The 25,327-nt window shown below is 39.4% G+C and overlaps 1 protein-coding gene across 1 annotated transcript in view; it reads left to right on the forward strand.

The window, feature by feature from the left end:
- Positions 1–25,031, forward strand: part of ERG (ETS transcription factor ERG) — a 75,217-nt gene extending 50,186 nt beyond the window's left edge. Inside the window, exons 4-10 of the mRNA XM_077807243.1 lie at positions 2,462–2,665; positions 3,611–3,691; positions 6,705–6,776; positions 13,534–13,602; positions 15,008–15,064; positions 21,374–21,421; positions 24,511–25,031. Coding sequence (XP_077663369.1) covers positions 2,462–2,665; positions 3,611–3,691; positions 6,705–6,776; positions 13,534–13,602; positions 15,008–15,064; positions 21,374–21,421; positions 24,511–25,031 — 1,052 coding nt within the window. The remainder of the gene's footprint in view (positions 1–2,461; positions 2,666–3,610; positions 3,692–6,704; positions 6,777–13,533; positions 13,603–15,007; positions 15,065–21,373; positions 21,422–24,510) is intronic.
- Positions 25,032–25,327: the final 296 nt, after the last annotated feature.

A 25,327-nucleotide genomic window follows, 5' to 3' on the forward strand; every position in this document is an offset into this window, starting at 1 on the left:
ATGGGCAAAGATTTGGACCAGTTCATTTTTTCCGCACAGCCAGATTTGTCAGTATCTGATATAATTAACAAAAACTAGTGCAAGACAGGTTTCAGAATAGCAGCCGTGTTAGTCTGTATCCACAAAAATAAAAGGAGTACTTGTGGCACCTTAGAGACTAACAAATTTATTAGACCATAAGCTTTCATGAGCTACGCCGTCTAAAGTGCAAGACAGGATCTGGTTATTAGCATACAGCAGTACATCACAACATTCTAGGACAGGGCCAGATTAATGAGATTGCAGGCCCAGGGCTAATGTTTTTCTGAAGCCCTGTTTTCGTGAACCCTGTATTAATGAAAACAAAAGTGTACCCAGCTTATGGCAATCAACAAGTCATGTATATTACTGAATAAACATGAAAAGAAAATTGAAGACAATGAACAGGTTACATACTGCCTGGATAAACATAAAAATAGAAAACTTTAAGCGTCAAATGAATTGCTGTAGGTTTAAACTGGCATCTTGTGAGCTTTACGTGATTCAAATTCAGTTTTGAATCCTCAAATGTCAGTAAATGAAGTAAATCCCATTCAGCTGGCATGATTGCAAAAGCATTAAATTTTGTTTCTACCATAGCTCACCAAAGACAACTTTTCATTCAGACAAAGCTTAGAGAACAATTACTCTGCTTCACAGCTGGCAATGGGTACATTCAAATACAGTCTCAATGCAATGAAAATATTCGGGAAGACATTACTCAGATCTTTGTCATGAAAAAATTTGCTGATTTCAAGAGCACTCTTATCCTGCATGTCACAATATCTTATAAATGCTGAAAATGGATACATTTTGGAAAAAGCTCAGGCTCTAGATCATTCGAGTAAGGGTTGAGCAACCAGTGAGTGCATGTTTTCTTCTCCTGTTCACTTTGTATTTTTAAGGTTAGGAAAAGAATGCTCTATCTAACTGAATCTATGCTAACTTATTAAATAACAGGCCAAATTCTAAAGTCCTTACTCAGTCTTTCCTTAGAAAAAACTGTTCTTGACTTCACTGAGCATTTTGCTTGAGTAAGCAGTATGAACTTCACCAGAAACCTTTGAAAATGGTAGTTACTGGCTTCTGTCCTGCAACAGGTGCTGCAAATACAAACACCTGTACCCAGTGGTCCTCTGCATATGGACAGGGGTTCACATCACTATGTGAACAATAGTGTAGGATAATGATGAGGCATAACAGGTGAAGATCAGTGATGTGGGAGGACAAGTTAACAGTAAAATAAGTATGTAATAAATAATAAACAGCAGTCCCACCTCACCACCGTACTTTGGACAGTCATTTTTTCTCAGGTCTTCTTTCCCCCAATAGGCCAAATTAATTTTTTGTATAACTACACTGAAGTTAGTGCATCATGGATTATCATCGTCCAGTTTGACAATAATGTACTTTGTTAATTTAGTATTGGTCCCAATGGTGGCGTGCCCCAGGGGTCGGTCTTGGGGCCAGTTTTGTTTAACATCTTCATTAATGATCTGGATGATGAGATGGATTGCACCCTCAGCAAGTTCGTGGATGACACTAAACTGTGGGGAGAGGTAGATATGCTGGAGGGTAGGGATAGGGTCCAGAGTGACCTAGACAAATTGGAGGATTGGGCCAAAAGACATCTGATGAGGTTCAACAAGGACAAGTGCAGAGTCATGCACTTAGGATGGAAGAATCCCATGCACTGCTACAGGCTGTGGACCAACTGGCTAAGCGGCAGTTCTGCAGAAAAGGACCTGGGGATTACAGTGGATGAGAAACTGGATATCAGTCAACAGTGTGCCCTTGTTGCCAAGAAGGCTAACGGCATATTGGGCTCCATTAATAGGAGCATTGCCAGCAGATCGAGGGAAGTAATTATTTCCCTTTATTTGGCACTGGTGAGGCCACATCTGGAGTATTGCATCCAGTTTTGAGCCCCCAACTACAGAAAGGATGTGGACAAATTGGAGAGAGTCCAGCAGAGGGCAACGGAAATTATTAGGGGGCTGGGGCACATGACTTACGAGGAGAGGCTGAGCGAACTGGGCTTATTTATTCTGCAGAAGAGAAAAGTGAGGGGTGATTTGATAGCAGCTTTCAACTATCTGAATGGGGGTTCCAAAGAGGATGGAGCTAGGCTGTACTCAATGGTGGCAGATGACATAACTAGGAGCAATGGTCTCAAGTTGCAGTGGGGGAAGTCTAGGTTGGATATTAGGAAACACTATTCAACTAGGAGGGTGGTAAAGCACTGGAATGGGTTACCTAGGGAGGTGGTAAAACCTCCATCCTTAAGAGGTTTTTAAGGCCCAGCTTGACAAAACCCTGGCTGGGATGATTTAGTTGGAGTTGGTCCTGCTTTGAGCAGGGGATTGGACTAGATGACCTCCTGAGGTCTCTTCCAACCCTAATCTTCTATGATTCTAATTTTATGCTTTGTGAAACCATTCAGATCCTACGTTATGGAGTACAGACCATGTACGTCAGTGGTTGGAATGGGCTGTGAAGGAATATGGTCTTCCAGACGTTGACATCTTGTTGTTCCAGAACATTGATGGGAAGGAACTGTGTAAAATGACCAAAGATGACTTCCAGAGACTCACCCCAAGCTATAATGCAGATATCCTCCTCTCACATCTACACTACCTCAGAGAGAGTAAGACAATTTACATTCTTTATGATGGTTAGAACAAATCTATCAACAGCATTTCCAGTTGTAGTACCTTTTCAATTTGGGATTTCAAATCTCCCTATCTCGAATATTACTGCTTCCGAAAATATTATGTAGGGCCTGATCCAAAGCTTATTTAAGTTGATGGAAAGACATCCATTGACTGGAGTGGGCCTTAGATCAGGCTCATTGTGACTACTTTCAGAAATTATCTTAAGAATATCTCCAAATGTCCATATTAAGCAAAAATTAATTTGAAACCCAGCCTGTTCATCCACAATACTGTAGGAAGAAAATCAAAGGGACTTTTGGTGATGATGTTTTTTCTGGTCACGTACTCTTCTTTCCATTTTAGGTTTGAGAACCCTAAATGAGAGTAAAAACATTGATTTATAAAGAAAATTCCAGGCATGATTCTATGAACATATATCATCTGTTCTACTCTGCATAGGTGTATGTAGCTCTCATTTAAATTAATAGGAGTTATGTACATTCATGGAGAAGAGAACAGAATCTCCTAAATCTGAAACCAAAGGATTTGTAGCAGATGACTAACATTCTAAGGGGGAAGAAGGGAACAGTGAATTACTGATTTGAAGGCTGTAGTTTTGGCATAATTTGCATAATTTAAAACATTAAAATTAGTGAATATTGTTTTAAAAACAAACAAACATTGCAACACCAGTGTGGTGCAGTCTTTTACATACACATACACACACAATCAGACTGAAATATTATGTATTAATAATATTATTTAAATGAATACCCTAGTTTAAGCTTTAACACACACACACCTCCCCCACAAATAGCAGAACTAAACTGATTGTTACTAGACTTGCTTTAAAACAATCCTATCAGGGGAAAAATGTCTTTAGAAGATAATTCTCAATTTTTTTTCATTTTGGTGTTGCTTTTTGTTTTGTTTTGTAGCTCCTCTTCCACATTTGACTTCAGATGATGTTGATAAGGCCTTACAAAACTCTCCACGGTTAATGCATGCTAGAAACACAGGTAATGCTGGCATCGCTCCCATTCCTATAGGTCATCTTCTAAAAACACAGGGATTCCTGTTTGAGTTGCATGCTAAAAAATGGAAATGGTAAATCACCAGGGAGACAGTGTATTCTCCCCTGATATTTGTGTAAAATTCATATTAGCAATTATGGGAGTTTTCTACACACATACTGAACAGAGGCGAGATCATTTAGGACCAGATTCTACAATTGGATCCCTGTGTGGAATTTAACTCTTGTACTCACAGAGGTGCAAGGGTCCACCCACATGCAACAAATTGCACTTAGTCTCTAAGGCTCTGATCCTATCCTATCAGATCCACACAGGTGGATCCTTTTGCCTGCATGGAGCCCCACTAAAGTCAATGGAGCACTGTACTGGCTCAGGAGTCCACCTGTACAGATCAGCTTGCAGTGTTGGTGCCTAAGTCTGGTTTATTTCTCCCATGCAGTATATTGTATCACATATTTAAATTAGGGTTACCATACGTCTGTATTTTCCCGGACATGTCCTGCTTTTTGGTTCTTAAATTGTCGTCCGGGAGGAATTTTTAAATATCTAAAAACATCCGGGATTTTGCCATTATTATTTTTCCCCAAAGAAGAGTTGATCATTCAAGAAAGAGAGTGAATGTTGATCATTTGAGAAAGAGAGTGAATGTTGATCACTCGAGAGAGTGCCCGCTTTTTCCCCCTAGCTCCCAGTGCTTTCGCCGCAACACAGCTGTTTCGCGCAGCTGGGAGGGAGTGGGGTGGAGGGGGAACGCGGTGCACTCAGGACCGGGGCGGGGATTTGGGGAAGGGGTCCAATGGAGCAGGGAGGGGGTGGAGTTGGGGCGGGGACTTTGGGGAAGGGGTTGGAATGGGGGCGGGAAGGGGTGGAGTTGGGGCAGGGCTGGGGGAGGCGCAAGCAAACACCCCCCCCCCACACGCACCCCGTGGAGTGTCCTCTTTTTTGAATGTTCAAATATGGTAACCCTATTTAAATACTATTTTATCACAAAAAGAACTGGATAAGCAGGGATTTTACTTTTCCCCATTTTAGAAGACAATACTGACTATTTTGCTGATGGAGTATTTCCAGTTTTAATTTTTTAATTTAGATTGTACCAATAATAAAATGCAACATGCTAAATTAAAAAGGGTGTTATAACCTCACAAAATGTAAAAGATGTGTGGGATTTTTTTTAAAGCAAAAATCCCTTTTTACCATGCTAGGCCATTATCCTCTACTACTACTATGCTTGGGCCTTTTGAAAGTCAGGGGGTAGGGAGAAAATGTATTTTATGGACTGCTTTCTGTCCCCAGGTTTTCATGCTGCTTCCCTGAGTCTTGTTCTGTGCTGAAGTCCTACTAAGTGCTGATTCTTCTCTCTGTACAATGCTTTATAGATACGCACATAACCCTCCATCACATACATTGTCTATAATATGGGGCTTCTCACCAAGTCTCAGCAAAGTTTGATCTTATTTAAAATTAAAAAAAAAAAAGTTACTACTTACCCTCCTATGAGCCACCCTGGACAAGTAGGAGATGAATATGAAACACTCCTTAAAAGTATATTTCTTCTGCAAAATTCTATGATGTTACAAAATTTCACTCAAAATATTTATGAAAAAAATCAGTGGAAGTTTTGTTTTGTTCTAGCAGTTGCATAACAGAGGGTGACATGGAATGCTATATATTATAATTTGATTAAATACAAGTTTTGAACATCACGTTATCATGCCTGAGGGTATTAGTTACCTACAGTGACCAGAAATAACAACTATTTAAGAAATGGAAAAGCTAATATCAAAAAAGAATGTGAAATATTCTGCAAATTTTCTTTCACTGTCATAATTAGCACTGTTTCCCTGAAAACTTACAGCATAGTTACTCAAACATTAAATGCTCTTTGCTAAGATCAAATGTTTCATATCCAATATATCCTCTATCGAGGGCTGCTAGGTTTGATCCAAAGTCCATTCAAGTCAGTGGGAGCCTCTCCATTCACTGCAATGGACTTTGGAACAGCCCTTAAATTTCATTTTAAAAGTAGATGGATTTGAGGGTCTTTTCCATCTCTATAAGTCACAATCCTAATTTAGCAGTGAACTTCCCCGCACAGTTATCCAGTAGTTTCTCAATGAATCCCTGTTACCTTTTCCTGTGTAATTGCAATGGTGTTGAGATTTCTTAGTTTCTCTGCCCAAAACAAAATAATCTGCATTTACTTCACTGGGATTATTGATACACTGCAGCTACACAGACGGCATTTATGTCCGCAATATCATACAGTATGAAAGAAAAAGAAATAATAATATTTGTTCGGTTTGGTTCTGTTTGTATAAAAATGTGGGATGGGAACTTCAAAGGAGCCTGAGGGGATTAGTGTCCAACTTCTTTTAAAAGTCACATAATCCCCTTAGATTTCTTTCAGATTTCCAACCATGATAACTATAAATCTGTTAGCATGGTTAGAGCTATTTAAATTCCTGAAATAGTCAGACATCGTTTTCTGCATCAAACTGGTTATTTTTACAATGTTTCACTATACACCAAGAATTAATTCTCTGGGAGACTGATCCAAAGCCTATGGAAGTAAATGAAAAGAGTCCTATTTACTTCCATGGGCTTTGGATCAGGCCCTAGGTTATCTGCTGAAAATATGCACAGGTTAGGGAGATGTACACACTAAATTAAGATAAGGCAAAATAAATTGCACTTCACAACAGCTATGAAACCTGCTGAAATCTGGGGCCAGTTTTTCTAAATTTAAAAAAATATGGACTTAATTCTCTTCTTACTTACCTTGGTTTACACTGGGGTATCTCCACTAATTTGAATGGATTTACACTGATGTAAAGGAGACTAGAATCGGGCCCTATAAACCTCACTCCTGGGTGACAAAACATTTATTCATATGCTTCATTCAAATACATTGACTGGCTGAAATAGAGTTACCAGTGACAGCACTGACTGTGGAAAAAACAGTCCTTATGTGTTTTGTCTCCACTTTTTCCTGCAGGAGGTGCAGCTTTTATTTTCCCAAATACTTCAGTTTATCCAGAAGTGACACAAAGAATTACAACCAGGCCAGGTATGAATGATGATCTTACTATGTGATGCAATCTTGCTCACTCTCACTATCCCTCTCTCTTTCTCTTTCAGAGACTCCTATAAAATAGCACAGTATATAAATGTTGAATATATATCTATAGGTATATATGGTCCCCTGTGTGGGATGAAGTGGGATGGAAGAGCAGCTTAATGAGTCTGTTTTTCCATAGCCATCTGTTTTTGAGGCAGTGTGGCCTAGTGGATAGAGCAGTGGGCTGGGACTCAGGAGACCTAGGTTCTATTCCCAGCACTTTCCATTGGCCTGCTGAGTGATCGTGGGCAAGTCACTTCACCTGTCTGTGCCTCAGTTTTCCCATCTGTAAAATGAGGATAATGATACTGAGCTGCTTTGTAAAGTGCTTTGAGATCTACTGGAGTAAGTGCTATATAAGAGTGTGGTATTAGTATTATTATTTGTTTCTTCTCTCTGTGTTTACTGTTTATTTTTGAGACAAAATAACTAGATGCAAGGGTATAAAAGCATAAAAACAAACAACAAGAGATTCTTTAAGTATATCAGAAGTGGTAAGCCAATGACAGGTTATGTGGGTCCGCTAGATCACCAGGGATAAAGGGAACAGTGAAGGAAGAAAAGAACAATGCTGAGAAGCTAGAGGATTTCTTCACCTCTGAGGATGTTGGGAAGATACCTAGCCTGGACCTTTGCTTTTCCAATAATAAAGAGGACGTACTAGCAGGGATTGAGGCAACAGAAGAAAGTGATTAAAAAGCAATACGTCACCAGGTTCAGGTGGTATATATCCAGGAGTACTGAAGAGACTTAAAATTGAAGTGACTGAGCTGCTAGTAAAGATATGCAATCTCTCACTAAAACAGCTAGTACACCAGAGGATTGCAGGATAGCAAATGGTGTATGTATATTTTAAAAATGCTCTAGATAGTAATCCAGGAAATTAATCACCACTACATCTTGCACTGGTTGAAATGACAGTTTAAAATTTGAACAACAACTGGTTCTTCTATATCTAATACTTTATTGATATGTTCAATAAGTCTAATAAAACAGCAAGGCATGATTTTCCTTGCAGAAATTGTGCCCATTAGACCCTATTATATTATGATCTTCTAGGTTTTTCTAGAAGGTTTTTCCTAGAAGTTCATAATATCATAGGGTCTAACCGGCACAATTTCTGCAAGGAAAATCATGCCTCGCTGTTCTATTAGACTTCTTTGAACATATCAATAAAGTATTAGACATTGAAGAACCAGTTGACATAATTTATTTAGACTTTCAAAAGGACTTTGACAAAGCGCATCAGAAGAGGTTACTAAAGAAATTGAGTAGTAATGGGATGAGTGGCAAAATATTGTCAGGGATCAAAAACTGGCTAAGACGTAATACTAAAAATAGGAACAAATAATCAACTCTTATCGTGACAAGAGGTTAACAGTAGGCACCTCACAGTACAGTTAGGATGACTGATGTTTAATGATCTGGAAAAGGATGGTGACAAAATCTGTGACAAAAGTGAAGAAGCAAAATTTGCAAATGGCACAAAATTATTTAGATTAGTTAAATCCAGAGAGAACTGTGAGGAACTTCAGTGGGAATTAACCAAGCTAAGTGAATGGGCAATACAATGGCTGATGAAAGTGAATGTTGATAAATGCAATATAATGCAAATTGGAGGGGAAATTTTGAACTATTCCTATACCTTACTGAGTTCTAAATTAACCTTATTAATTCAGGAAAAGGGACCTGGGCATCACTATGGACTGCTCAATGGAGACCTCTGCTCAGTGTACAACTGCTGTCAAAAAAACTAACAAAATGTTAAGCTGCATAAGGAACAGGGTGGAGAATGATATGGAAAAGATTATTGTGCCACTATATAAATCAACGTGCAGCCTCATTTGGAATGTTGTGTTCAGTACTCGTCACCCCATCTCCAGAATTATATTTGCAGAATTAGAGGGCATTCAGAGAGAAGTGATGAGAATGATTAAAACCCTGGAAAAGCTCTCCTCTGGTGAGCAATTGGAAAATCAGGGATTTTTTTTACCTTAGATAAGAGATGACCAATGAGAGGTACATGATAAAATTATTACAAAATAATGAGAGGCTTAGAAAAGGTGGATTGGGAAAACTTCTATTTTCCGTGTGTCTCAATACAAGAATGAGAGGACATTCAATGAAATCAAGAGGAAGCAAATTCAAAACTGATAAAAGGAAATACTTTTTCACACAACACATAAGTAGACTTTGGACCTCATTGTCATGGGATGTTGTTGAAGTGCAGAGCTTAGCAAGATCCAAAGAGAGATTGGACATTTATATGCATAACAAGAATATTCAGTTGGAGTAGTAATTACCAACACAAATTTATATCAGATATGAAACCTGATCCTTCAGAGCTCTCAATAACTAATCCTATCTCTCGGAGGAAGATTACCCCAAATCTGCTTACTGTGTGGAGTCTTCAATCTTCCTCTGAATAGTTGGAAACAGGATAGCAGACTAGATGGAACACAGGACTTTTCCAGTATGACAATTCCTATGTACCTATCCTTAGCGCATACTCCTCTGGATGGTTCATTCATCTTTTTTTTTTTAAAACAGAAGAATCAAATATAATTTCCTTACATAAAATTAAAGTAATTTCTTATATATGTATTGCCTTTCTATCTCTATTTTTATTAGCTATTTGTTGTTCATTCTGTGAATCAAGAATTTTGATAAAGGTATGTTTAAAATATGATCAAATACATTAATATGATCCCTGAAACAACACATACAAGAGTTGTACAATAAAATTTTATTATGCCCACTGTCATGTGACCCCCTCCTCCCATGATACACCTCAAGGTTTGGTCAGAAGGGAAACCACATTGCTTCTAGCCAGGGTGTCCAGGAGAGAACTAAAGCTCCCATGAGGCTATGCAGCACCAAAGGGAGATGCAGTATAATGTTGAACTGATTCAAAATGAAATGTTTTGGGTCAGTTCAACCAACCAAAATATTTCAGTCTGGGTCCAGCTGACCTAAAATGTAAGATTTAATTTTGATTTTCCCAACAGAAAATAAAAACAATTAAGTAAAATCTGGGTACAAGGGTTCCTGGGTACAGGTGTTTTCTTAGTTTCTTAGTTTTCTTTCAGCAGAAAATTCCTGACAACTCTAGTTTTCAGACAAGGTCCAAATCTCAACTAGAATTGACACAGCCTAACTTTTACAGGGAAGCTATTCCATAACTAAATGCTCTTTTGCTAATAACAGGAGTAGCTATGATTGTCCTTGAGGCAGTCATTGATTACAAGTAAAAGGAAAAAGAGGCATAGAGGATGCTAAAGTAAAAATGCATTAGCCAAACATTGGGAAGCAATTCTAGAGAAGCAATTCCAGAGAGTGAATCAAAATTAAACAATTACCATTGTTAAATGAATATAATGGATAATAGGAAGTGAGTGAGGTTCCTGAAGAATTAGAAAGGCAAAGTCATATTTCTTCAGCTGTCCTGACAATAGAATACCAGGAATTTTTTGCAAGTTAAAAGTGATACACTGTAGTAGCTCAGGAAGGACTAATATGGGATTACCTAAATGTCTCATGAAATGAGAGTGAATTACAAGATCTGTTCTAGATAAGGACATATTGTACCAATTTCTCATGAGTAAAAACAGACCTGCTTATCTATGATAGCAATATGTTTAACAAAATACAAATCATTGTCCAAATAAACTCCCAGATCCTGAACTAAGAATGAAGTCTTAATTTTGATGCTGTTTCAAGTAGGGCTGAGAGCTGGATCTTTCCTTTAAAAGAGGGTGTAGTCACACAACTGTATGATGATGTGTTTTGCCTCTTGACTCAAGAGTTTTCTCACAGTACTAAATTTATACTTCTTAATGAATTTCAGGTATGTGGTATTCTAAAAATAAAATCCTAACAACTAGCACTAGTATGCAAATGCACAAGTGCCATGCAACTGCCCTTAATATACAGTTACACAAGAGTTTATAATCTGAGCCCCCCTTCCCATCCCTCTCAAAAAAACAAATGAAGAATGGGAAGGAGTGCAGACTGGCTGGTGACAGGCACATATCTCATCAGTATCAGTATCATCAGTTGTTCTTTTCTACCTTTGTGGGAGAGTGAAGGGTTAGGAAAAATTGGAATTACCGACTTGTGCACCTGACATCACCCTTTCTTCCCTTTGCTTGTATATTGTGTCCTACTCCTCCTCCCTTTGGGCTAGATTCTTGGCCCAGCTCAAGGTGTTGCACACACTGGTCACAACCCCCAAGCTGGGAATACCACAGCCTGGAAGGGTTTTCATCAGGTGCAGCGTAGCCAGCTTGTGCACCTCCTACCATGCACTCTGACAGTCCTCAGCTGGCTTATGATCCATTGTGGACCATAGCCACCTAGTGCTTGTTTAGAGTAGCCCCCAGGCTGTTCTAATTTTCATCCAGAGTTGGGCAGAGGATCGGGATCAGCTCCTTGACAGCACCCCCTCTGTTTCTGCTGTGTGCAGTAGAAGCTGCACACAGCACACAATTTGACCCTTCGTCTGTCTTCGTTTTCCTTTTAGATGGTAAGTTCTCCAGTGAGAAGACTATCTCTAACTATATGCTTTAATGGTACTGAGCACAACTGGATCCCAATTTGATTGGGGCTTCTGGGTGCGACTATACTATAATAAATAATTATAATAGTACCGTTAACAGTTACTCAGATCAGGGATAAATACCTATACAGTTAGCGCTATTTTGTCCAATTCTCCATGTTTCCACAAGAGAAGAATGTGGTATAAAAGTAGAAAAATCAAGGATAAAAAGGCACAGTTACTTAAAATATAATACAGAACAAAAAGTGTGTATTCCAGCAAAAACGAAATTTTGAGAGTGTAAGATTCCATCAGACCACAGTGATGGCAATGCCAGTTATACACGCAAGCCAAACAGACTAAATAAATTAAAGGCAATTTGGTTGTGAATTACACATTACACTTTGTTTCCATTCCATTCTCTCTCCAGTAGTGTCTGAAAATGGGCAGATATACAAAAGCCACACTCAGTCAAACTGCCTTCTCAACTGGGTTCACAACTTCCTACCTGATTTCATTTTTAAAGACTGTCAAACAACCTTTCTAAAAGAAAGCTAAGACACTATTAAGAATCTACCATCCATTCAAAGGAGTCTATGCTTCTCCCTTAATACAGCACTGATTTGGCAACAGGTGTATTTTATTCCCTTTCTTGAGATCTCAAAGGAGGCCCAAAATTAGTATATTGTGTATATTATAGCTACTGGAGCAGTGCAAAAAGAGGCTCCACACGGCCCAGACTAAGGTTGAAATTAAAGAAAGGGGAGGACGAGGGACCACTCCCTTCATCCCCAAGCTAGCTAATGAGTGGCTGGACACTCCTGTGTCCCCTCACTGTGTGTTCTCCACCCCTGTTCAACTGGGGCTGTCCCAATCACTGCCGGCTCATTGTTTCCCACCCTCTGAAGCGGTTGGGTGGCATTGCACTCTGAGGGTTACAGACACATGAGCTGTCATTGTCATGTTAACTTGTAGGGTGTTTCAGTTTCTTTTAGCAACTATTTGAAATTGTTTTTATGGGAATGGCAATGAGGAATGCTGAAGTATAAGCCATCAGCTAACTGTTAGCCAGAAAGAGGTGGGTTTTGTGAATGGTTCTGAAAAAGGAGAGTGAGAGAGGCTGTATCAAGTGTAAGAATAAAAGAAGGAGTCATAGGTGGGAGAACAAAAGGCAAATGAAAGCAGCGGAGTTAACAGAGTAAAGGGCGCATGCAAAGTGAAAAGTAGCAGACAAGGGCAGAGATGTAGGGTATAGCAGAGGTACAGGATATTTAGTACAGCCTCACTGGGTTCAAAGGATATCAGGACTAGTGATTGCCTCAGCTACAAAGCAAATCCTTCCAAATGCTCTGTGATTAATAAGAATAAATAATTTATTTATTAAAAAGTTACATAACATTAAATAAAAGAAAATGAAGTTTATCAAAAGTCTTAGTAGTAACTTAGTGGAACATCATAATAACAAAACCAGTGCTATACTGTCCCCACTAATATCCCCACTGGATGGGACCATATGTAGCTCTCAAGCCTTCCACATCTCGAGGAGTGACAGCAGCAGACTAACAAGGCAGTAAAAAGACCAAAGTCCATTTTCTTAAAACAATGAATGGTAGAAGAGACTTTCATCTGACGCACTGTGATGGGAGATCTTACCCAAGTAACTAACACTTACTCCTGCCTCCAACCTCCATCGATCCTCGGACCCACTCCAGTCAGCCAGGCTCTAGTGTGAGCTGTCAAAGTGCCTGCTCAGTCCCCCCGCCTACATCCCAGTGGAATTGTGTTGGGGGGGGGATTGGGGGGGGGATACGGGGAGATTAAAGGCAAGAGCAGAGTTGTGGAGATGCTTGAACCTGAGGACAATAAATTTGAATGTGAGGTGGAAGGAGACAAGAAGCCAGAGAAGAGACATTACCACAGCAGTGGGGGAGGGTGAAGATTTTTTTTGCAGTGGTGTGTTGAGTAGACGGCAGAGGAGAAAGGAAAGAGGCAGGTAGTTAGGGAGGCCAGGGTGCAACTGTCAGGGTGAGAGATGACTAAAAGGACCAGGGGCTTGGCAATGGGGATCCTTCTCATTTCAGTAACCTTCCCAGGTCCAGTGATTTAGCCACTAAGAATGTGTCACACTTTATGCCGTATATATTTGAGACAGTTTATTTATCTCTACAGATTTATCATATGAACAAGCCAGAAGGTCAGCATGGACAAGTCATAGTCACCCTGCTCCTCAATCAAAAGGTAAGCACCTGCTTACTTTCCAGCATGGGGGCCCAATTCATGTCAGGTGTATCTCCTCTGGAAATGGAATTCAAACTTGAGCACCTATGTTATGCCACAGAATTCTGCATTTGGGTATTCAAACTATTATTTGGTGTCTGAAACTGGTACTTGGATATCAAAGGACTGGTCTGAGAATTAAAATAAGGATTTGGGTGTTTTAAACTTAGGCACCCAAATTTGAAAATCTGCCTACAATAGGCCTATTTTTGATATTGCTCACTCAAAGGAAGAAAAGTAACAAGAGTTTGGATCAATGTAAAATCCTTAGCTCTACCAATAAATCAAACAGAGATATAGAGCAGAAGCACTGTAGACTCTGCAGAAAAAATAGGTTAATACTTACTGAGTGGTTGAAATGTTTCAAAAGTGATTTGAGTATTCCTTCTAAAGTTTGTTTTTTAAGGTTTTGGGTCCTATTTTCTCTTCTATGACTGCATGCAGAGAGGAGTCATGGGTGGGAGGACCTTTGCCTCTGTGGTATGGTCCCTTTCCCTTTCTACTGCAAGAAAGCTCCTTCATGGGGACTATCTGGGATTCTAGCTCCACGAAGTTGGAGGAAGCAGGCCACAGTTGGACTTCTCTGGATTCTCCCCATCCCAACTTGCAGGAGAACATAGTGCAAGCCCCTTATCACCAGTGGATGCCATGAGATCCACAAAGAAAAAGTGGTCAAAACACTAGCTTCTTCTACTGGGGGAGAGGAAAACCACACTCACACCCATCCTCTACCACAATGGAAGAATTCAGAAGAAACACTATCTGTAAATCATTAGAACTCATAGATTTTCTTCTCCCCTGCATGGGTTAGTCACATATAAGGAAGAACAGAGCCCTTTCTTTGCAAGTTATATAGTATATGCGCCTTCCAAAAAGTAACTTTACATGTACGTTATTTAGGAGAAATTCATTGTTTCTTTTCCACCCTACATCAGTATCTCTGACAGAAACCAACAGATATATGTAGTGTTGGAAAAGGTCAAACAGTGACAGAACTTGCCTTAAGCTGAAGACTTTCTGCTTTAGAATTTCTCATATTTGATACTGTCTTAGCAGACAAGTGCAATAAATATGTGAATATTATGCGAGATGTAATTATCAGTAACAACTATGTACTGATTGTAGGGCCCAAACCTGCTCTTATTGAAGTCGCAGGCATGTTGGCATTTATTTTAATAGGAACATGATCAGGTCAGATCAGTTTAAATCTCATAGTTGACATCACCAAGTGCTGAACTGTTGAAGTCCAGTGAGTTGTCTCTACTTATGCCAGTGATGACTTTGGCCCATTCAATGTAAGACTGTTTTGGTGACTGATTTTCAAATTAGAAAAAATAGATAAATGTATAAATTTTTCTATTTTCAGTTACCCAACCATCATCATCAACAGTGCCCAAAACAGAAGACCAGCGACCTCAGTTAGGTGTGTGTAACTTTATTTAAGTTGGATATGGGTTAAATGGAATATTTTAAAAGTGATCTGAAGTGCACTGTAGTCTGCCAACAAATAGCCAACTGCGAGAGCAGACGCAAGCAATTAGCAGAGAACCCCTCATAGTGGCTGAGCTCATTGTAGCATCCTGCATGGTGGCTGAATTGTGTATTCGTGTCTTGTGTATACCGTTAACGCAAACTGAGACCCCCATGACCTACAAATCAAAGATTCAAGAGAACAAATTAACAATTTGCTGGAAAGTTGGATGTGGTGGACCTCCAAGTTGCCAACATGCTATCACAGCTCATTGTGACTTCCTTTTAGTAATTCTTACAAGGGTCTTGTTGCCTTTAAGGGGATCAATGAACTATTAAGCAAAGCACACATATTCAGTTCAAGTACAAAAATGTGGAATCTAAGGATTTCAAAGAATTCTGTTCATAATGGCTGATTGGAGTATTAGCATCAGAAAAATGTACAGAAGTGAAGATTTCAATATCTAGAAGAAATATAGATAGAACTGGAATTCCTCACATAATCCTACTAGAGTTTGAAATCCTGGACTACTGAAATACAGGCCTGAAAGTTGGAAGGATGTCCATTCTGTTGGGTAACCATCAGGAGAAAGTATCAGTTTTATCAGATTATGTTCAAGTAATCTTGAAAGGCAGAAGAGTTTTGTGGCTGGCAAGCAATTAGTTTGTTATATGGGACAGAAACCCATAGTATTAAGTTAGATTGTCCCTTGAATGAGAAAGTACATCACAAAAGCAGTAATGGCTTTTACTAATGGCAAAATGATAGAAATGGGAGATGAAGTACACCTGCAGAATAATCTGGATTCAGATGGACACGGATTCTATGTTTTTGAAATGGACTTTTCATTATTCTGGATTTTGTTATAGCTAAATAAGAATATGTGCATGACTGCATTCCATTAGCTTGAACTGTTTATATGTATGTGGTTTGAGAAGTATTATTATTGCTGTTTGTCAAAATAGCATTTTTTAGTTTAATATATTTGTGCCTCCAAAGGCTTTCAAGAAATATATTGGTAATTTATGTAAACTTTTTGAGAACATTTAATTGCTGTGTGTGCGCTAAGATTAGTATTTTACATTTATAAAGAACACAATCTGAGTATTCTCTTGGCTGTAAAACTGGAAGCCAACTGAGAGCAGCTGTCAAGTGGTCAGAGAACTCAGGGCCTTGAGAAAGACTTGAAGCTCTTCTACTGCCCTCTAGTTTTGGCTTTGATATTTGTGGAACATAATCCCTTTTCTGTTTGTTTCTTGATTTGAGCTGGGATTTTCAAAGGAGCCTAAAGGAATTCCATGCAAGAGCCATTGAAATGCTATGGGAGCTGGGTGCCTAACTCCCTTTGGCTTCTTTGAAAATCCCACCCATAGGTCTTATATAGGATATTCCTTAATGGATCAAATTTTCATAGGCGATTTAACCCAACCTCCATTGCGTGCATTCAGCTATGTACTTGAAAAGCACTTAGTGGGTGCTATTTTTGTACATTAAAGGTTTTGCTTTGCATTCATAAATTCTGCTATTTGTTTATTCAAAAATAGTGCACAAAAATGAGTGATGTGAAACAAACTAGGTCACACAGAAATAGAGGCCACAGCCCAATTAGAGCAGAATCTGTCACTTTGTTATATGTAGTGTGGGACATGGATCACATGCAGGTTTAAACTAGTGTAAATATTGTTACACTATCTGAAATGGCTCAGAACTGAGAGTGCCAATCTCAAGTCAGACTGTCAGAAAACAGGGCAGACACCCCAAACTGGTGGTATATTCTATAATAGATTTCACCAAGACAGTAACAAATGTGCATTTCTGTATTACTATATTAGTCTTACCATAGAGTCACAAACAGTTCTCTGAGGCTCTCCAGTGCATCTTGCCACCCGGACAAACTAGACTTTATGATACTGGTCAGTATGCCAAATACCACATCACATTAGGTTACTCCCAACCCCAAAGGGCCAGTCATTTAGTCCAGGTCAAACTGGCAGTCTGGATCTCACCAAAGACAATGCTGAAGCCAGTTTCTCTAGTAAACCAACTAAAGATTTATTAGCTAAGAAAAGAAATGAGGGTAATTGAGAGGTTAAAGCAGATAAAATTCATTAACCAGTGAGTCAAAGCTTGTAAGTCCAAAATGTTAAGAGAGTTGTAGTAATTTGCTAGATTTCCAAAAGTTCCTCGGAGTTGCCCAGTGTAATTCTGGGCATCTCTGTCCACTTGTTAAGTATTCCACCCTGTTAGAATCCAAAACAGTTCAGAGATGCAGGATCATTCCCTTAAACCAGTATTTATAGATCTTTCACCCAGAAGACAAATTGACAGGTGTCTTCACCCATGTGGGTCCTTCCTTAGAGGAAGAATAAATAATGCAGACAGTCTGTGAATTCCCATTTCAGAGTAATAGCCGTGTTAGTCTGTATTCGCAAAAAGAAAAGGAGTACTTGTAGCACCTTAGAGACTAACCAATTTATTTGAGCATAAGCTTTCGTGAGCTACAGCTCACTTCATCGGATTCATTAGTCTCTAAGGTGCCACAAGTACTCCTTTTCTTTTTGTGAATTCCCATTGTTACTTAATGGCCCTGGCTTTGAAGTGAACAAGCTTCTTCATTTACATCCATTAAGTCCTTCATTAACAAATCCAATGTTTCTTTGAGGAGCAACAGCAAATAACATTCTTTCATTAGTTTTCATGAGGTTCACATCAAACATTTAACATCGACACACACTTACATCTAAGTTTATCTAATTATAGGGGACACATGAGATATATGTTATGTAATAGCCAAGAACTGGTTATAGATAAGTGAAGACAATAACATTAGCATTTCAAAAAGAAAAGGAGTACTTGTGGCACTTTAGAGACTAACCAATTTATTTGAGCATGAGCTTTCATGAGCTACAGCTCACTTCATCGGATGCATACTGTGGAAACTGCAGAAGACATTATATACACAGAGACCATGAAACAATACCTCCTCCCACCCCACTCTCCTGCTGGTAATAGCTTATCTAAAGTGATCACTCTCCTTACAATGTGTATGATAATCAAGTTGGGCCATTTCCAGCACAAATCCAGGTTTTCTCACCCCCCCCCCCCCCAACTCACTCTCCTGCTGGTAATAGCCCATCCAAAGTGACCACTCTCTTTACAATGTGTATGATTATCAAGGTGGGCCATTTCCAGCACAAATCCAGGTTTTCTCACCCCCCCCCTTTTTTTTTTCCAAAAACCACACACACAAACTCACTCTCCTGCTGGTAATAGCTTATCCAAAGTGACCACTCTCCTTACAATGTGTATGAAAATCAAGGTGAGCCATTTCCAGCACAAATCCAGGTTTTCTCGAAATTAGCATTTCACTGGTTTTCATTAATTTAAAGCAAATTTAATTACCGTGGCATATGCTATGTAAATGTAAGTGATAACAACCCCCTTTGTTCTATCCTAACAAGTGAATTGGCCTATGCCTAGTAGCCCACATAACATTTCTTTGAGATTCACACAAAAGTGAATTGGCCTATGGCTCTGATCTGAGCTAGCAACTGCTAGACAGCATCACATCTATTATTCTCACAGCAAAATGACTGACCAAGTATTATTATCTTATGAGCTACAATTGGCTAATAACACAGTAAAAGCATCCTGATTGGTTAATGATTAAACCACAGAGTGTGTTAATATCATGTGCTGCAGAGAGCCGCAGGAGACACATTAAAGAGCCACTTGCAGCTCGCACAGTCTGAGTGTCACTGATGTAAAGTAAGGAAGGATCGGAAGGGGGCAACTCCTCCTTTTCTGCTAAATCTAGAAGGGCACTCGCCCTCCTCTCCTTGCTTTGGATAAGCAGCACTCCCTCAACAGCTCTTCCTTCTCCTTGGCTGGTGCCTTCCTATTTCAGTGTACTTTAACTACTGGACTTGGGCAGGGAGATCTCATGTGATACCACACAGTTTGCAGGTCCTTAGGGTAGACTGAGCATTTGTGTATGTATCTGTGACAGTTATATGTGCAAAGAGGTGTGCATGCATATTTGTGTGCACTCAATCCAGATCATGTTTTGTAAATCTGGTCCTTTGTTTTTGCCATTTTGAATTTATTCTAAAAACACTTTTCATTAAAATGAACTCAGAACACAAGAAAACAACAAGGAGTCTGGTGGCACCTTGAAGACTAACAGATTTATTTGGTCATAAGCTTTCATGGGTAAAACACCACTTCTTCAGATACATGGACTGAAAATGACGAATGCAGGCATTATATAATGACACATGAAGAGAAGGGAGTTACCTCACAGTGGAGAACCAGTGATGACAGGGCCAATTCGATCAGGGTGGATGTAGTCCACTCCCAATAACAGATGAGGAGGTGTCAATTCCAGGAGAGGCAAAGGTACTTTTGTAATGAGCCAGCCACTCCCAGTCCCTATTCAAGTCCAAATTAATGGTGTTAAATTGCAAATGAATTGTAGTTCTGCTGTTTCTCTTTGAAGTCTGTTTCTGAAGTTTTTTTGTTCAAGTATAGCTACTTTCAAATCTGTTAGAGAATGTCCAGGAAGATTGAAGTGTTCTCCTACTGGCTTTTGTATGTTACCTTTCCTGATGTCCGATTTGTGTCCATTTATTCTTTTACGTAGGGACTGTCCGGTTTGACCAATGTACATGGCAGAGAGGCATTGCTGGCACATGATGGCATGTATAACATTCGTAGACGTGCAGGTGAATGAGCCTCTGATGGTGTGGCTGATGTGGTTGGGTCCTCTGATGGTGTCGCTAGAGTAGATATGAGGACAGAGTAGGCAACGAGGTTTGCTACAGGGATTGGTTCCTGAGTTAGTGTTTCTGTGATGTGGTGTATAGGTGCTGGTGAGTATTTGCTTCAGGTTGGGGGGCTGTCTGTAAGCGAGGACTGGCCTGCCTCCCAAGGTCTGTGAGAATGAGAGATCGTTTTCCAGGATAAGTTGTAGATCGTTGATAATGTGCTGGAGAGGTTTTAGCTGGGGGCTGTACGGGATGGCCAGTGGTGTTCTGTTGTTTTCCTTGTTGGGCCTGTCCTGTAGTAGGCGATTTCTGGGTACCTGTCTTGCTCTGTCAATCTGTTTCCTCACTTCCCCAGGTGGGTATTGTAGTTTTAATAATGATTGATAAAGATCTTGTTTGTCTCTGTCTGAGGGATTGGAGCAAATTCAGTTGTATCTTAGGGCTTGGATGTAGACAATGGATCTGGTGATGTGTCCTGGATGGAAACTGGAGGCATGTAGGTAAGTATAGTGGTCAGTAGGTTTCCAGTATAGGGTGGTGTTTATGTGACCATCACTTATTAGCACTTATTAGTCCAGGAAGTGGATCTCTTGTGTGGACTGGCCCAGGCTGAGGTTGATGGTGGGGCGGAAATTGTTGAAACCAGGGTGGAATTCTTCAAGGGCCTCCTTCCTGTGCATCCATATGATGAAGATGTCATCAATGTAGCGCAAGTAGAGGAGGGGTGCTAGGGGACGAGAGCTGAGGAAGCGTTGTTCTAAGTCAGTCATAAAAATGTTGGCATACTGGGGGGCCATGCTGGTATCCCTAGCAGTGCCACTGACTTGAAGGTATAAGTCATCCCCAAATCTGAAATGGTTGTGGGTGAGGACAAAGTCACAAAGCTCAGCCACCAGGTGTGCTGTGGCCTCATCAGAGATACTGTTCTTAACAGCTTGTAGTCAAAGAGCTTCTACATCCACGGTGGCCAGGATGGTGTTTTCAGGAAGATCACCAATGCATTGTAGTTTCCTCAGGAAATCAGTGGTGTCTTGAAGATAGCTAGGAGTGCTGGTAGTGTGGGGTCTGAGGAGAGAGTCCAAATAGCCAGATAATCCTGCTGTAAGAGTGCTGATGCCTGAGATGATGGGGTGTTCAGGGTTTCCAGGTTTATGGATCTCGGGTAGCAGATAAAATACCCCTGGTCGGGGCTCTAGGGGTGTGTCTGTGTAGATTTGTTCCCGTGCTGTAGCAGGGAGTTAAATAATTTTAATTTATTTAATAATTAAATCATTTTCTTAACTAAATCAATTATCATTTTAATACAACTGGGTGATAATTTCCCTTTTTTCAGTTTTTAATAGTCCTTTTGTTGGCAAACAAATGCAGAGTATTGCAACTTAACAAGACTCTGAAGTAGGGTTTCTTGCCTCTTTTGTAATAAGATCGGAATTTCAAAAATGATTTTATGTAGTTACAACCTTTTAATTCATTTCTTTTGTCCATATTTTTGTAGATCCCTATCAGATTCTTGGACCAACCAGCAGCCGTCTTGCAAATCCAGGTGAGAAGGAGTTTTGCTGCCCGAGGGATGATTTTTCTTCAAATTTCACATTTTATCTCTATCACTTGTTTTAGATTGAAGGCAAGGTTCAGAATGCAGTGAAATCAATAGGAATTAATCACTGGAGTCTGATGGCAGCTAGTGGATTGCAAGATTTGTAATCATATGAGTAGTCTTAGTGAATTCAAAGAGGGTCAGTGCAAGGCATATGCAGTACTTAAGCCTTATTTTGAGAGCTTAAGTGGGATTTAAGCAGTGCATTGGACTTGCAGTGGCCCATTGCACAGGGTTGAATTTCATCCAAAGAGAACAAGGCAAGTAAAATTAGTCCCATTATTAGATTAGAAAGGAAGAGAGAGCAGTGAATATTTGGCCAGTGTGTAACGTGACAGATTTCTCCAGTGACCTAGGCCCTGTCCACATAGTCAAACTGTGTTTTTCATTATTAGAAATATATTTAATCCATAAAAAATGCTATTCAAATTATTAAATAACGGCAGTTCATTTCATTCAAATGTTCTATACAGGGGGCCAGATCCTCAGCTGGTGAAGCTTAACATCCAGTTTACCCTCACTGAGGATCTGGCCCAGGACGTCCTCAGCTATGAAAATATTGGTTTCATATTACAAGTAAAATCACTAAAGTGAGCTTTTCTTTTTGACACCAATTTTATTTATTTGCAGAAATGATGCCGCGTACTAGACTAGACAAATACAAGAGACTTTTAAACAGACAACTTTATGAATTGACAAGCAGTAAAATGGGAGCAAATGGGAAAGCAGAATCCCCTCTGGAAAGAAACAACTGGGTTAGAAGTCTCAAAGACATTCTCCCAAGGCTATAGTTCCAAGAAAAATCAGAAGATGTTGTTTAAATATGGAATTCCATCCAGGAATATCTTACTGAACGCAATCCGAACTATGGCCTATAATGTTAAAAGGCGAGGGCGGCGGGATGGGGAGAAGGTCAGGGAGCTTCCTGGGAAACTGTTATTGATATACTATGGACCAGACTGATTTAACTGTTCATCTGATTCCACTATAGTCCGTCTGGTTTTACAACAATATAACTGAGAACAAAATCTGGTCCAACAGAGTAGCAATGCATATGCCAAATACTGTTACCCCTGCTTTAGCAGCCAAAGGGTAGAATGCTCCTTTCTCTCTACTCTCTTTTTCTATTGTTAGTAAGATTTTGTTCTGTAAGAATGATCAAATCATCATGATGATTCTTTTGATGATATTGTTGTGACCTGTTTAGGTTAGGAGTATTTCAACACTAACGGCTCTTTTTCCCTGTCATTTAGCTGTATGGTATAGTTAAATCAAACAAAGTTATAGTTTAGTTTGCATTTTAAGATAAAGATTTTTGTATGCCATAAAAAACCAAATGAAAATTACAGCTGTTTTCAAGAGGGCTAAGGGAGTTAGGTGTCCAAATCCCATTATGATTCATTGGAAATTGGGCATCTAACTCCCTTAAACTCCTTTGCAAATCCCAGCGTAGCACATATAGCATCAACTTTTGCTAGCCTTGTGCCTATGGCATTGTGAAAAGAGCTAATGTGATATGTCCTGGATAGAGATACATGTTAACATTTGGGGAGAGCCACGGGTATGGAATTTCTATAAACTATTATTCCTGCACTTTAACAAGTTTTGTGTATTTATAAAATGGTGAAATTACTCTCTCATTAAAAGGAAATTGACAGAAACCATTTATTTTCCTATGACTATATATTACATTTGGAAGGCAAGTGTTTATATTAAAACATATGTCGGATTGTTTATTCAGAAATTTGTGTTTTGTCCAGTGCTGGACTGTTTATTGATTTTCCAACTCTAATCCTCTAGTTATATTTCATGTATTAAAAGTGCGTGCTTTGCTCATACCACGGATTCTTTTGTTTGTTTGTTTATTTAATCATGTTAATGGAACAGAAGAAATTCATTAAGAACAGTTTGCGTAAATATCATTTAAAGGAATAAAAGTTTCAGTTGCACTGAAGTATAAACTGCTAATATATTTCAGATGTGACTTTAGATTGATATGATAGTCCACCCTTATAAACTTTCTAAAGAAATGCTCATTTATTAGACCCATATATCTGCTTTTTAAAAAAAAAATCTAATTTTTGGACAGAGATATAGAGTACTTAGACGTTAGCACCAAAACTCTGTCTGGCAAATTCTGCTGCCATTGCGACTGCAATATACAGAGCACTGAACGCTGTTACAGAGTGTCAGTTCTGCTTTGTCATAAAATACTACTTTTTTACATGCATATCGGTGGCAGGACCCATCTAACCCTACTGCCAACTGTTTAAAAGGGTTGTGTTTTAGCTTTATGATGTTGTGTAGAGCCCTACTGCAAAGTTGTCAACAACAACACAAATTCTTTCTCTTTAAGATTTAATTTCCAAAGAAGGGAGAAATACCAGTGCTTGGAATCATAACTTCAGCAGTCGCTTTCACTCCTGTTTGACAGAGAACAATTACAAGAACTCACTTTATAGACCTTTTAATTTCTTTCTCAAATGCTCTGCAAGGCAGACAGATGCAATGCAGCAGCAATCTAATGAGTTTCCATTCTCAATTTCCCTAACTATTGGAAATGAGCGATATGGTTTGGAAAAGATCCAGCTTTCTCTAAACTTCTCCATTTTGTGTAGGTTTATTCCATAATGGAGAAAATGTAGTTGCAAAATGATATTGTGGGAATTATTATGCAAGTGAAAGCTGTTTGTCCTGAACTTTAGGTATTAGTTTCCTATATCTGTGTTGTATTATTTCACCGTCAATTTTCCAAAGTAAATGACATGAGGTAATTATTAAATATGCACATAATGGCATTTTGCCTTTCAAAATAGGGAAAAAATACTTTAAATTATGGCCCCTGCTGTGCCGATTTTTTTTTTTTGAGAGAGAGACATTAGTTAGGCTGGGAGACAGGCGCAGAGGTTGCAACATTTCCTAATTAGGGCTCTGTGGTGAAAATGCACTTGGATTTCATATGTGAAAGTCGGGAAGTGTTGATGTCCTGATGTTGTTAGTCATTGGTTCTTCACTTTTTCACCCCCCAACCATAGGGAGTGGACAGATACAACTGTGGCAGTTTCTGCTGGAACTCCTGTCTGATAGCTCCAATTCCAACTGCATTACCTGGGAGGGCACCAATGGAGAGTTCAAGATGACTGACCCTGATGAAGTAGCCCGGCGCTGGGGAGAAAGGAAAAGCAAACCCAACATGAACTATGACAAACTCAGTCGTGCACTCCGTTATTACTATGACAAAAATATTATGACTAAAGTCCATGGTAAGCGTTATGCCTACAAGTTTGACTTCCATGGAATAGCTCAGGCCCTCCAGCCTCATCCTCCAGAGTCATCCATGTATAAGTATCCAACAGACCTACCCTACATGAGCCCCTACCATGCACACCCTCAGAAGATGAACTTTGTAGCTCCCCATCCTCCTGCTTTACCCGTAACTTCCTCCAGCTTTTTTGCTGCCCCTTCTACATACTGGAATTCACCAACTGGAAGCATCTACCCTAATACGAGGCTTCCAGCCACCCATATGCCTTCTCACCTTGGCACCTACTACTAAGGGGGAAAAAAATAAGAGACACTTCTCCATGGAATATAGTACCCAATTAATTATGATGAACTATCTTGGAGAACATGAATTAAAAATGCCTAAAAGTGACATGAAAAAGTTTGACTGGGGGGAAAATGTCAAAAAGACGCTTTGTAGTAGGGAAAGTATTCAAGAAGTATAAAGATGCTAAAATGTAATGTATATGGGCATCGAATCTGTGGACCAAACAACAAAAGACTGTTGTAGGTAAAAGCATGAAATGATAAGGACAACCTACAAAAGAAAGTGGTCTTAAAAATTTGATA

This window comes from Eretmochelys imbricata, chromosome 1 (genome assembly GCF_965152235.1).
Source record: "Eretmochelys imbricata isolate rEreImb1 chromosome 1, rEreImb1.hap1, whole genome shotgun sequence".
NCBI classification, from domain to species: Eukaryota; Metazoa; Chordata; order Testudines; family Cheloniidae; genus Eretmochelys; species Eretmochelys imbricata.